General features: G+C 42.3%; 1 protein-coding gene across 1 annotated transcript; it reads left to right on the forward strand.

Moving 5' to 3' along the window:
* The first annotated feature begins 1,171 nt into the window (after positions 1 to 1,171).
* Positions 1,172 to 8,509, forward strand: trappc4 (trafficking protein particle complex subunit 4). The gene is made up of 5 exons (XM_067970968.1): positions 1,172 to 1,396; positions 3,037 to 3,211; positions 5,179 to 5,282; positions 5,616 to 5,742; positions 8,235 to 8,509. Exons 1-5 carry the CDS (start codon positions 1,222 to 1,224, stop codon positions 8,311 to 8,313), a joined length of 660 nt encoding a protein of 219 aa, XP_067827069.1. The 5' UTR covers positions 1,172 to 1,221; the 3' UTR covers positions 8,314 to 8,509.
* The last annotated feature ends 3,399 nt before the right edge of the window (positions 8,510 to 11,908 follow it).

Below are 11,908 nucleotides of genomic sequence, written 5' to 3' on the forward strand. Positions count from 1 at the left end.
GGTATCATTCTAGTAAACCTTCGCTGCACTCCCTTTTTTTCCCAAAAAATATACCTTATTCATAAAATTTGTAGCAAAAACATACAATACAGTTGTCATATCACATTCCAAACGTACACAATACAGATTATACAATTTGCAGGTTAAATCAAGTACAGTTCAATAAACACATTGTGCATAATTACAGTTCATGACACTCTGGGGTGTCTCATTGCATTATACTCAATACAGATTATTGATTACAGATTCATCACAGGTACATTACAGATTCATTACAGGTACATTACAGCAATTTGAATTTTACATTCTGCCCGGGTTTTTTTTTTCCCTGATTGCAGCCCCTCGATATACAATGGCGGGAAGGCTCTAAATGGTTGCACTCCCTCCAAGGCCAATATGTCCTTCCGAAGGTGCGGTGCCCAGAACCGCTCACAGTAGTCACGATGACCTTTCATCAGCACTCTATTTGTTGGTGGGACTTTGCACAGAATGCCAGCCTACAGAGCACTTTTTTTCTTTTTTTCTTCTTTTTTTCCTCTAAATTAGGCCCCCCTTTTATAAGAAGGGGGGGGTGCGGGGTGTGCTTAACAACTAAAAACCAAACAAACCAAAACCAAGTGTTTTTTTTTCTCTTTTTTTTTAGGTTTTTTTTTCCTCTAAATTAGGCCCCCCTTTTATAAGGGGGGGAGGTGTGGGGTGTGCTTAACAACTAAAAACCAAACAAACCAAAACCAAGTGTTCAAATCAAAATGTTATTATCCTCGTTCAGGATGCACTCCAGCCCCTGCGGTGCCCACCGGTCGCGGAAAGCCTCAAGCGTACCGGCAGACACCGCGTGCTCCATCTCCAGGGCCACCCGGGCGCGGAGCAACCCGCGAAAGAGAGGCAGACAGGCCGAGCGCCCGCCCCCGCGGGCCGCGAGCATCCTGGACCTGCGGATAGCCACCTTGGACAGGCCCAGGAGCAGGCCCACGAGGACGTCCACCGACCTGCCCGCCCCCCTCCTACAGAGCACTCAGTGCAATTGATTTGTGTGAAATGTTTCAAGATGCCTCCTTGACCATGTGATGTACAAGCTGCTCCTTTAAGGGGGAGGAGGGGGGGGAGGGGCAGGTGCGCGCGGTGCGCTCTGGGAGTTGTAGGCGCTCTATTGCGCAGCTGCGGGGAGGGGGGAGGGACTACATTTCCCAGCGTTCCCCCCCCCCCGCGCGCGGCGCAGTGATGGTGGTTTTCAGCGTCTATGTGGTGAATAAGGCCGGCGGCCTGGTTTACCAGTACGACAACTACTCGCCCCGCTCCGACGTGGAGAAGACCTTCAGCTACCCGCTGGACCTGGTGCTGAAGGTGTACGACGAGCGGGTGGTGGTGGCTTTCGGTCAGAGGGACGGTATCAAAGGTGAGGGCAGGCCGGGGAACAGAGCGCTGATGGCGGCGGCGGCTGCTGCTAGGAAACGTCCCCCGTACGACTGGGGCCTAGCCCAGGCAATTGGGCGTTGAAGTGACACAGAAAAAGAGGTTTTAAACAATGCCCCTGGCTGTTGCTTTTACAGCAGCTATTGTCAAGTTGACATTCACAACTGTGAGTCAGTCAGACGTTCATACATCTTAGAAAGAAAATGGTACATTGCATTTCATTAATTATCCTTTAGCCGTCACATATCTCTAATAGATTCCAAGATTTCTTTTAAAAAATCTGTCAAGGGTGGGTGGAACTTGAGATGGAAATTGGGAAGATGTGTCAGTGCCAAGTCTCCATCATCATCATCATCAACAACCCAACCCAACCCAACCCACAGATGGAGCTCTGCATCTGTAGCGATAGATTTGAGTTAGTTTGGACATAAGTGTTTGGATTGTTTAATGTATAGTAATGGTAATATTGCACCGAGACCTGAATCTGTATCTAGGCTTTGTGTGTTTGGGTATTTTAGTTGTTTGCGAGGAAGCAGCTCTATTAAATACTTGCTCTATTTTTATGGATTGTTCCTTTCTCTCCTGAAGGTGCTGACTTGTCGGTTTGCTCCATGGGTGTCATTTGCTTTCTAGTTCCCCATTGCAGTGGTTGTCTTCATGGATGAGTCTAGACTTTCTATGTCAGTGTGGCATCACGACCAGTGTCAGTTCCTGTCCTTGCCTAACATTCACACATATGTATTTCCAGCAGCGGCATTGGATATTAATCAGCAGTAGTTCACTCTCCCTGCCCCCAATTCAGAGGCACTGAGGCCAGTTTTAGCTACTGCCACCCTACTGAGCTCAGCAAACTCAGTACAAACTGGGGAGCAAAACAGATGTAACTTTTTTTGCCTTCATTCCCCGCTCCTCCAATGAATGGGTATCAGGAGGGATACAAATGGGCTCTGGGGATAAATGGCAAAACAGAGTGGAGGAAGATGTTGTGATGAGATGTTAAACCGAGGCCTGTCCGCCTGTTCAGGTGGCTGTAATACATCTCATGCCATCTCATTTGAAGAATAATAAGGAGTCTGCCAGTGTCCTGGCCAACGTTTATCCCAAAACTGACATCACTTTAAAAAAAAATTGGTCATTATCTCATTGCTGTTTGTGGGACCTTTTGCTGTGCACTAATTAGCTGCCACATTTGCGAATGTAACAACGGTGAGTACACTTCAGAAGTTATTAATTGACTGAAGTGCTTTGGGACATCTGAAGATATAAAAGGTGCCATATAAATACAAGTTTGTTCTTTCTATAAATGTAAGTTCTTCTGCATCAGCACAGCTGTAAGACCTAGCACTCTATTTCTCTTGAGTTTTTCCATGTACCAAGCACCTGTCATGGTCAAGAGGAGTCCTACATTTATGTAAATGTAACTTTAATTTTACAGTTCAAATGTAGATTTTGTTACTGTTCATACCAGCAAGCCACATGGTAATTATTCTTAAAAGTACTTCTGCTGGCTGCAGAATTTTAAACTATTTTTACTGACCTGTGAGTCTAACTATTTGTGTGTTTAAGCTTTGAATACTATTGCTTTGGTGTTTCAATTTTACATTCTTTCTGCTTTTTTCCCAGTCGGATATGCTGTGCTTTCAATTAATGGGATTGATGTAAATGGAAGGTACATGACTGATAACAGGGACGTGATGGAGTATCTGAATACCTCTTTCAATTACCCTTTGGCAATTCGCTTTGGACGTCCTCGTCTGACGTCGAATGAGAAATTAATGTTGGCATCCATGTTTCATTCGTAAGTTTTGTAACAGCAAAAAAAACCTGATTTTTAGAATTGCTGGTGTTTCACATGGACAGTGAGATGAATGGTCGGATAATCTGTTTTCTTTTGGTACTGGTTGACGGAAGAATGCTGGCCAGGACACCCAGAGAAACACCAGCTCTTTTTCAAGTAATAGGATGAGATCTTTACTATCTATCTGGACTATGGTACTTGGGATGCATTTTCTTGTTACTCTGCTGGTGGTTGTTATACTATTTTGTTGTATTTTTGGCCCCCTAAAAATTAGCCTCTTAGTTCAAATAATTATAGATTTGGTGAGCCCTGTCTTCAGCACCTGGAATTTTGAAAATAGGACTGTTACAGGTCACAAAATAGGTTTGAATGAGGAAGGCCCTTCTGTCCATTTGATCTTAGTCTTCTAGAATACCTGCTCCCCTGTTTTCCTGTTAAAGCCTTAATGTCCATCTCAACATGTAGGACCTCTGTTTCATATCTCGTCCGAAGGATAATGCCTCCAAAAGTGCAACACTTCCTCAGTGCTGCACTAGAATGCCAGCCTAGATTATACACTTGGGCCCTGATATGGGGCTCAAACTTTCCACCTTCTGACCAGAAGTGAGAGTGCTGCCCTTTGAGTGGTAGTATGTCCATCTAACCCTACAATTACCCACTGGCTCCATTATCAGTCTCAACTGTGCCTCTTGAGAAGACCAGGCACTTCCCCAGACAGCCAGTTACCTCAATTTGTTCTTGTGTAGCAGCATTGATGGAGGTCTGAGAGCAAGTTTCTAGCCCATTCTTACCCCTGAAGAAGATGCAGTGAGATGTCTTTATTAAACTGCCAAAGTAAAGAGTGATGTTAGCTGGAAACAACAATGACTGTTATGAATTTGTCACTTTAAGAGGACTTGTTGCATCTCCGATGGTGGTGACCGAGGGTTAATTTGAATGCTGTGAGAAGCATGTGCTGATAATTGAATGTTGCCATTGTCCCAAGTCCAGTGAAAAGGAACAATAGAGTCAAGGAAGTAATTTAATCTAAAGTTTCCCTTGATCTCCATAAAGCTTTTTTTTAATATATATATATATATACTTTACTATTGCTCAAGTGTTAGAGTCGGGATAGACACTGTGCTGAAAGTTAGTGCACTATTGCTCAGTGTTCAGAGTGGGGATAGACAGGAAGTTGAAACCCACTCTGCTCACTTTTTGATCTGAGCCATATTGAGTGTGGAGGCACAGAGCGGAGGCTGCACTGTCTCCCAGCAGAAGGAAAGGAAAGGCATCCCTGCGTAGTCCCCTGGAATGTCCTGGTGACTGTCTGCAGGAGGCATTGGCAGTGTGTGCGATCAGGCTGTGTGCTCACCCTCTCAGCTGCACAGGTGTCAGGCCAGGCAGATGCAAACATTCACATGGAGATCTGTTGGGAAATGCACAACTGTCAGGATTGGAAGGAAAAACTACAAATGTTGAAAATCTGAAATAAAGACAGAAAATACTGGAAACAGAGAGCCGGTGCAGCAGCACTTGACAAAAGATTGGTTAATGTTTCAGATAAAGAACCTTTATCAGGGCCAACAAAGGGTCTCCACCTGAAATGTTAACTTGTCTTTTCAGATGCTGACCTGTGAACTTCCAGCATTTTATTTTAACTTTTCAGGGCTGACCATCTACACTGAGGCTCCAGGTATCCCCACTGTTGAAATTCCTGACCATATCGACACTGCAGCTGGGATCAGTTTGGAAGTACAAAGTGAAGAAACTACATGACACAGACACAATTTGTGCTTAGTAACGTTTCAATTTTAAAAAAAAATGAGTGTGCACATTCTTTACAAATTATATTTGGAATTGAGACCCTAAAATGATTCTACTGGCACTTGGAAGTAATGGCCTCTGCCTTTACATTTTGGGGCTTTTTGAAGGATATTGTACTGTACACATATCAGACCCAAAATAAGTTCTGTTTATATTCTCAGGTTGTTTGCAATTGGTTCCCAGTTGTCACCAGAGCCAGGAAGTTCTGGAATAGAAGTGCTGGAAACTGACACCTTCAAACTGCATTGTTTCCAAACACTGACAGGTGAGTAACATAGCAGAACATTTCCTATTTCTGAAGCTTCATACTATTTCATCCATGTTCCCTTTCTCCATAATATAGAAAGGATAATGTGATTACATTGTTGGGCCAGGGCATCTGCTTCGTTCTCCCTACTTCACCACCTCCCATTACACAAGGTGGTTGAGAATGAAAACCAGTCTTATTTATGATTTCCATTCTGACTGGATTCCCAATAAAATACCCCAGTAATTCTTGTAGCATTGTCCTGGAGGTTTATTATTGATGTTCTGAAGTTCCTCTTTAAAGTGAGTTATTCTGACTCTGTGTGTTCTGTGTTTTTCTTCACTGTTAAAGGAATTAAGTTCATTGTGTTGGCAGACCCTCGCCAAGCTGGAATTGATTCCCTCCTACGGAAGATATATGAAATTTATTCAGACTTTGCTCTTAAAAATCCATTCTACTCTCTCGAGATGCCAATCAGGTAGGGCTGAAACACTCGGTGGGAAACAGGGACTGCGAATGTATAGATTTTATATCTAGGAAGGGGCAATGACTCTCCACCACTCTGTACAGTGAAGTGTTCGCAGTAGATTCAGAGCCACAACCTGTTCTATTTTGTCAACCGCTCGACCTGCTGTTTTGGTTCTAAACTAAGTATCAGCTTCAGGTAAAACCACCGCTGGGATAGATTTTACACTAGAACCAATTCAGAAGTAGCACAGCATCTACGATCATTGGATTCACCGCTGTTGCCTGCTGCATTGCTCCTTTAACTTGCCATCTGTTCTCTCTTCTAATAACAGTAGGGGTCATTTTCTGACTTGGCTCTGGTAAGGAGCTTTTCCCACTGTTAATGCGTTTTTAAAAAGAACCTGCTGTTTTGAAGAAAGTGCCAAATGGATGCCGGTTGCTTCCACATGGAAGGGATGCCTGATGAAGAGTTGTTTGTTGTAGGCTGCTGTGGCCCACCTTTGAGTGGGACTGGCAGAATCCTGGGGAGGCAGATCACCCACCTGCTCTTGCTCAGCTGTAAATTGGTGGGTGGTCCAGGAAGCCCAGTAGATAGAGAAGAACGTGTTTGTCATTGAATTTCAACGGTTTCCACAATTTGTTCACTTGGTATTTGTATGTGTATACGTGGCTGTGTTGTCGATGTGGTTGTGCATATTTTTGGGGCATTGTGCTTTTTCGGCCAGTGGGTCATGTTCTGATTTTTAACTCTTGTTAAATAAAATATATGGGGTTTGAAATGTTTTCTATTATAACCCTTTAATTCTGTATGCAAATAATTGCCTGTTTATACTATCATATGATAGAATGCCTCAGATACATCAATAGAATTGCTTTTCATTTTTTCCAAGCTGCTTATTAATGGCTGAATTACCGAGAAATTTGAATGCTGTGGCGTTGCTGTGTTTTTTGTTTAACCAGAGTATAAGGTGGTCATTAACAGACATAGTCATAGAAGAGTTCTGTTGGGTTGCCCCTGGTCGTCCTTAAAAAAAAAATCTTTGAATTAAAAGAAGGCCACCTATGTGTGCTCAGTTATTGGTACTCTCTCCTCTGCATCAAAAAGTTGTAGGTTTGAGCCCCAAAATAGGTCTTTGAGTACATAATGTAGACTGACACTCCAATGCAGTACTATGAGAGTGCTGCATTGTCAGAGGCACCTGTTAGGTTTTTACAGTGTCACTGGTCATTTCTGTCAAGCTCAAAGTCATGTACCACTCCTGTATGCAAGTGGCTTTAATCTCACAATATCTGGTTACATAGCATTGCCCAGGGGTCAAACTGATATCCTTCTTGTGTCAATTCAGTGGGCTAATTGCTGCAATTCTCATGTTCTCCTTGTCTTTTGGATAGCAAAAGAATAAACAATCCATCAAACCATGCAGTTTAGGTTATAGATTACACATCCGGTTTATTAGAATTAGAAAATCATTACAGAAATCATACTTGATTAAAGAATGTTTAACTTGTACCTCCTTGGATATACAAAAATAATAAAGTTCACGACACCAACTCTCTTGGTGATACTAAACCTGGGCCAGTGTCCATAACATTCTTTTAGTATATTCATTCTTGGGATATGGGCATCATTGGCAAAGCTGGCATTTATTACTCATCCCTAGTTGCCCTTGAGAAGGTGGTGGTGTGCTGCCTTCTTGAACCGCTGCAATCCTTGTGGTGAAGGTGCTGCCGTAGTGTGTTAGGTCGAGAGTTCGAGGACTTTGACTCAAAGATGAAGAAATGGCGACATATTTCCAAGTCAGGATGGTGTGTGACTTGTGGGGAACTTGGAGGTGGTGGTGTTCCCACGCACCTGCTGCCCTTGTCCTTCTAGGCGGTCGAGGTCCTGGTTTGGGAGGTGCTGCTAAAGAATCCTTGGTGACCTAATGCAGTACAACTTGTAGATAGTATACACTGCAGCTGTGATATGCCGGTGGTGGAGGGATTGGATATTTAACCCACATAATTTATAAGTGAGGTTCCACCTAACCACCTCTTAGCCTTCATTCTCTACCTTGGTGAGCTCAGAAAAACAGACTGAGGATAAAGGCACAATTAGAAGAATTTCATAAACCTCAATTTAAAAAAAATACAATGTAGATGAAATATAATTCAGACTGCAATAATGCTCGAGTACATTATGTAATTTGTAGGACATGAAGTTGCTCCATATCATTAGTTTTTCCTGTGGGGAATTCTCAATCTTGTCCATTCCATGAGGGATGTTTAGACAGGAGACGTTGCTGCAGCAAGTGGTGGAATTAAACATAGTCTCTGCTTCTTGCTGACCTTTTATGAGATACTTACAGAGCAGAAATGGCTCAGGCTGTTCATAGCATGACCTGAATATTTATTCATTTGTGGGTTCTTGATTGCAACTGTGTGGTCCAATTCAAAATAAGCCCTCTCATGTATAGCTTCTGATCTATTTTTTTAAATTTAAAATGTGTCTTTTATCTGCAGGTGTGATCTTTTTGAACAGAATTTGAAAGTGGCTTTGGAAATAGCAGAAAAAGCTGGAACTTTTGGAGCAGGATCTTGATCTCAAATGGGAGGCTGTCCAACGTTGAGAGCGTTTGGTGTATTTTGGCTGTTGTGTACATATTGTGTTTGTGTTCAGAGGCACTGGAAATTTTTTAAAAAACTTATAGGCCAGAAAACTGAATTCCAGGGAAGTGTAATCTGGATGCAGAACTGTGATATGTATATATGGGAAATAAACACACTGTTACCAACTAGTTTTCATCCCTTGTTTTTTCCCCCCTTATGTTCTCTGCTTCTGAAGGCATTGACTCCTTGCTGGGTTAGGGTTCTGTGGGCAGTGGGCAGTGGGCACCCTCTGGCTCCTTGCCTAAATAGCAATCATTTGTGGGACAGTTGATTGGTAGGTGTTGGCAAGCTGTTTGACCGTGGGTGGAAGGGAATCACAGCCGAGCCGTGAATGTTTTGAGATGCGTCTCTTGCATTTCAAATGTCATACATGCAGCTTTTAGTCACTTTTTAAAAAAAAAACTTGTCATTTCCAGCCTACACATAAGCTTCTCCAACAACAGAGAATACCTACTAATTCAGCTCTGGATGCCCTTAAGGGCAAGTCATCTCAGGATAATACAGCAATTTGACATTACTGGGACAGAGCAAATTACGCACAATTCCTCTGCAGCAGAATGATATATTGTTACTTAGTATATGCTCCTGTTCTTGTGAAACAACATGTGCTTTGATTTACCATGAGCAACACCACAAGAAAGCCACTAGTATCTCCATTTTAAAAAAGGGGAAATAGATGACACACTTTCCCTTCTATTTGCCCCCTGTTCCTGAAGTCAGGGTCTGATTCTACAGTTACCAGCTAGCCTCAGTCAAGTGTCCATTTTTTGTATGTAAATTTAGAAAGTGAGGCCATCCCAGGTGAGCCAAATCCTGCCCTCCTTCCTCCCCCCACCAGTATCTTGCATACCTGCATTTCCTGCAGGAGTCACTGGAATGTAATGCTGGCCATTTTTTTTTAAAACTTAGCTCCATTCTCCCTTTCCCCTCTCAAAAACTTGAGGACAATGTAGCTGGTAGTAGCAGCTCTATTCCTATTCCAGCACCATCAGAGTTTGAACTGGGGACCTTTCTGGGCTGTATGGCTAAATATCACTCTGGTGCATTGAACATTGAGAAGCTCTTATTTGATGGATTAGCACCCAATCCTACAGCAATAGGTTGGTGATGTTAAGGTCTGTGTGTGTACCTGCCTCTTTGTAACAAAATTTAACATTTTGGAGGTTCCAGATTTGGTTTATGGTCCGCTGTTAGTTTCAACCAGGGTGGCAATAAAACCCAAAGGGGGAAAGTCACCTCAAAAAAGCACCTCCTTCTATGCCAGTGTGGTACTTTCACCTCCCACAGCAGTCATCCTTATTACCTCTCTACAAATGGTATACCATCAGTGTTGAAATGTGGACAGCTTTATGCTGCATCCAAGCATTGGGTTCAAACTGTTAAGAACCCTCAATCTGGCTTGATTCAAACCCCGATAATAGGATAGTATACCAATCTATTGCGGTCGATGTTCCTTCTAATTACCCCTGCTAGAATGTGTGTGTGAACAAATATCCAGCACAGACAGGATTAGGCTTGGCTGAGATGCACTCCATGGTAACATAACCTGCTGACATTCATTGTTTGGGCTCATACATGAAGAATGGGCATTTGAGCAACGTATAAGAAGGTATGTGCATCTGTAGAACTGTACCCCAGCAAGGAATCAGGAGAGGAGAAAATTCAACTTGTGCTTAACTCACCGTAACTCGATTCCATTAACCCAGGTATTTTATCTACATTCATATGTCTAATTTAGCAGAAATTAATTAATTGCAGTAATTCATCCAGAGAAAAGTAAATTTTGTCAACGTGTAACCTTTTGTATGTAGTCAAATGCAATCATTTAAACTCCGTGTTTGAGTTGTTTCTCATATATTTACTGTACTCAATCATTGCTTCCCATATCCACACAAATTTCATTGTCTGGAAAATCTGGCTAAGGTCACAACACCGGAGAACTACTGAGAAACCTTATTGAGCAGGTGAGGGCCAAAGGTAAACTTGTAATGGGTCCAGGCCCTGACTTAGATTTCAATACAATGTGACGTTTAATGTAAGGGAACAGAGATATGAATGGTGAAACCAGAGTGTATCAGGACTGAGGACCTACATATCCCAAATGCACAAAGATCTTTTTAATAAGAAAAAGTGGTTGAACTGCTAGCCTATAGCATTCTCCAACAGTAGAATCAATTTTTTCAGGAACTCTTGTATTTTTTAAAATAAAAATATATAGGTTTCCTTGGTGCAAAACTTAATTTCATTGTTGGTTAATCTAACTGGTTGTTCCATATTTTTAAGGAACTATCCTGTTACTAAAATGTTCTTTTCCCTGCCATTATCTTGCACGTTTCTTAACTGAGATCATAGTTTAGCACCTGTTAACTAGGTTCTACCAATGTTGGTTTATAGCAGAATGGCTGAAAGTGCCCAGCCTCTACTTGATGTCTCCTTGCAGCAGTATGTTGGAGGTGGGACTTCCCCTAGAGGGGAAATCAAAGGCACAAACTCACATCTTGCTCCATTATGGATTACTATACCCAATGTGCCAGATCACTATGCTACCTGATCAGTTTTTTAAAAATGCTTTTTCTTTCTGCCAACCTTTTGCTCCTTCCCTCCTCCCCTAAAGGTGTTGATGTGACAGGAGGATATCAGGCACTTCTATCTTCCACTGTAAAGCTGACAAGTTCCACACATATTCTGCAATTCCTACCTTTCTTTTTAGCACAGCAGCATATACCGCTTGCAATTGGTCACAGGAGGTAGTGAGATGTGGTTTAAAAACAACTTCTATTCACAGAAGTCATTTCATCAAGGACAGGCCAACACTACAGATACTGAAAAAGCAGACTTTTCCATTGGGTTGCATGGTGGATAATATAGAGAGAACCAAAATCACCAAATTTATAAAAGGTTAAGCTGAGTTACATCTTTCCTTCTTTGCCAAACATTTCTGCAATAGTACTTAATATTACCAGTGAGTTCCCCCAAAATGCTATTGACGCCACATCAATTGAAAATTTTAAAACTCAGATCGATAGATTTTTGTTAGGCAAGGGTATTAAGGGTTATAGAACCAAGGCAGGTAGCTGGAGTTAAGATACTGATCTGCCATGATCTAATTGAATGGCGGAACAGGCTGACTAGAGGACGTTTTGTCCAGAAATCTCATTCAAATAATTCAGATTTCCCTCCTTCAGCTTAACCCTCTTTCTGCGGTTCTTGTTTTTGTGTTCTTTCTCAGATTTGTATGAATGAAAGATTCAACTGCCCCAATCACTGAGAACATATTACAAAATATACAAGCAATGCAAACTTTCAAGTAGAAAGTTCCACTTGTCAAATTGACCCCTCGCTGTGGTAAGGTCTATGGCCACCGGTCACCCTCTGCTATCTTACCCAAGCAACCATTATTGGTGTGTGAGCCTTTAAAGCAACCTAGAGTGAATGTGATTGTGTCCTTACTTAGGTGTCAGTCGTGGCTCAGTGGTAGCACTGTCACCTCTGAGTCAGTAGGTTTATGAGTTCAAGTCCCACTCCAG

Source organism: Heptranchias perlo, chromosome 33, assembly GCF_035084215.1.
Source record: "Heptranchias perlo isolate sHepPer1 chromosome 33, sHepPer1.hap1, whole genome shotgun sequence".
Lineage (NCBI taxonomy): Eukaryota > Metazoa > Chordata > Chondrichthyes > Hexanchiformes > Hexanchidae > Heptranchias > Heptranchias perlo.